Genomic DNA, 1,969 nt, shown 5'->3' with positions numbered 1-1,969 from the left:
TTCATCTCTACATCAACTCTTAATTAACTCGCTCATGAATCCTCGATAAGATATCAAGGAGGTTCCAGACTAGAAAGAAAACTTTATATTATTTGTAAGTTTGTGAAACTTCTGTTTATAAATCATTGTTTGTAGTAACTATTTGTAATAATTGTTATTGTAAGTTGTACTCAGGCCCACTGACAGGGGGAGCCGAGGGGGCAACTACCCATAAAATGCTCCACCTTTAAACTCGACTATTTTAAAAATTTGCACACTCTTAAGCCATAGACCAGAAAAACACGTGGAGCAAGCAACGTTCATCTTTCGTTATTTGGCCAAGGATGATACCAAATTTGCAGTTCAAGAACGATTTTTAACCTTAGTTCATTGTTGTAAGAAGACGGGGGCTGAATTAGCAAGCCTGATTATGGAAACACTCAAGCATTTTCGGATACCTATTAAAAATTGTCGTGGACATGGTTATGATAACGCTCCCAACATGTCTTGTAAGTACAATGGTACCCAACAGCACATACTTGCTGTTAATCCATCGTGCATTTCTTCTCCATGTGCCTGCCATACACTAATCTTATATGTAGTAGATTCTGCATCATGTTGCACAGAGGCGGTTACATTTTTTGGAGTAGTGCAAACAGTTTACAATTTGTTTTCATCCAGTTCTCTGCGCTGGGCTATTTTCAAGGAGCATGTGGACGAATCCTTCCAAGCTTTGTCAGGTACTCGTTGGACAGACCGAGTGGCAAGTGTGAGACCATTTACAGCTCATCTTGTTGAAATACGACTCGTGCTAAAGAAACTTCTGTCTCTCAACCTCATGCCAAAAACCATTAATGAAGTCAATGGTGTAATCAAATACGTGTCATCCTTCATTTGCATCCTCATGTCATCGATGTGGCTGAAGATTCTCGTACAGATCGACAGGAGAAATCAGATCATCCAGGTAAGAGATGCTACAGTGGATGTAGAGGTCTCAAATTCAGAGTCGCTCTTGACCGATCTTGATGATCTACGTGGAAAGTGGCCACAAATTTTAAATAAAGCGAAACTGGCTGCTGAGGAAATCGAAATTGAACCCCATCCTCCATCAAAACGGAAAGTTAAAAAAGAGCAAGAGTTATTGTCATTGAGGAGGAGGATGAACAAGGGGAGAACGTTCTAGAAAATCCTTGTGATGGCTCTGATGAGCCTGAATCTGAATTCAAACGGAATGTCTTCTTTGTCATTGATTCGGTGATTGACTCAAAGCGGTTTGACACTGCAAACACCATTAATAGATTGTTCTGCGTTCTGTGGCAATATCGAAGCATGACAGAAGAGGAACTCAAACTTGCATGCGCAAGATTAGTGGACAAATACTCAGACGATCTCTCAGAATCTTTGCAAGTGGAAACGTGGCACCTTAAGCCAATACATGCATCAAACTTTGGTAAAGATATGGCGCCATATCAACTTTTAAAAACAATAAAAAGGTACAAATTAGATGGCTTTTTTCCAAATATATGTATTGCACTGCGAATATTCTGCACATTGCCAGTTACAGTAGCACTGGTGAGAGATCTTTCGACAAACTAAAGCTCATCAAGACAGGACACAGGAGAGACTGAATGACCTAGCCGTCCTCAGTATTGAGAGCGAACTTGCGGGGAGAATTGACTTCACTGAAATAATAAAAACATTTGCTTTAAAAAAGGCACGTAAAGCATGTTTCATTTAGTTATCTCAATTCTGCATTACTGATCTCATTAAAGTAATTCTTGACAATGTGTTTAAACGTTCAATAAATTATCCAATTAAATGAACAGATGTTTATACTTTTTCTTTTCTCAAAATGATGTTGTTGATTGTTAAAGGCCTTTGTCCACGAAAACTTTCACAAAGAAAATCGGCACTTTAAGCCGTAACTTAGTGGTATTAAGACTTATAAAATATTGTTAAAATTACTAAAAGTCTAGAGCTTCCCTCTTGG

At 38.6% G+C, this 1,969-nt stretch overlaps 2 protein-coding genes across 2 annotated transcripts in view; both read left to right on the top strand.

Moving 5' to 3' along the window:
- The first annotated feature begins 409 nt into the window (after positions 1 to 409).
- Positions 410 to 1,162, top strand: LOC106462289. The gene has a single exon (XM_013922190.1). It carries the CDS (start codon positions 410 to 412, stop codon positions 1,160 to 1,162), a length of 753 nt encoding a protein of 250 aa, XP_013777644.1.
- Positions 1,163 to 1,308: 146 nt separating this feature from the next.
- Positions 1,309 to 1,969, top strand: part of LOC106462288 (kinesin-like protein KIF28P) — a 138,968-nt gene continuing 138,307 nt past the window's right edge. The window contains exon 1 of the mRNA XM_022389491.1: positions 1,309 to 1,472. Within this exon, the coding sequence (XP_022245199.1) occupies positions 1,309 to 1,472 (164 nt within the window). The remainder of the gene's footprint in view (positions 1,473 to 1,969) is intronic.

This window comes from Limulus polyphemus, unplaced genomic scaffold, assembly GCF_000517525.1.
Source record: "Limulus polyphemus unplaced genomic scaffold, Limulus_polyphemus-2.1.2 Scaffold1134, whole genome shotgun sequence".
In the NCBI taxonomy this organism is placed as follows: Eukaryota; Metazoa; Arthropoda; class Merostomata; order Xiphosura; family Limulidae; genus Limulus; species Limulus polyphemus.
Note: the sequence above shows the minus strand (reverse complement) of the source record. Positions and strands in the feature narration are given on the sequence as shown.

What these genes read in the sequence shown, in the direction of transcription:
- LOC106462289 (XM_013922190.1), top strand. Translation starts at nt 410, where the DNA reads ATGGAAACACTCAAGCATTTTCGGATACCTATTAAAAATTGTCGTGGA.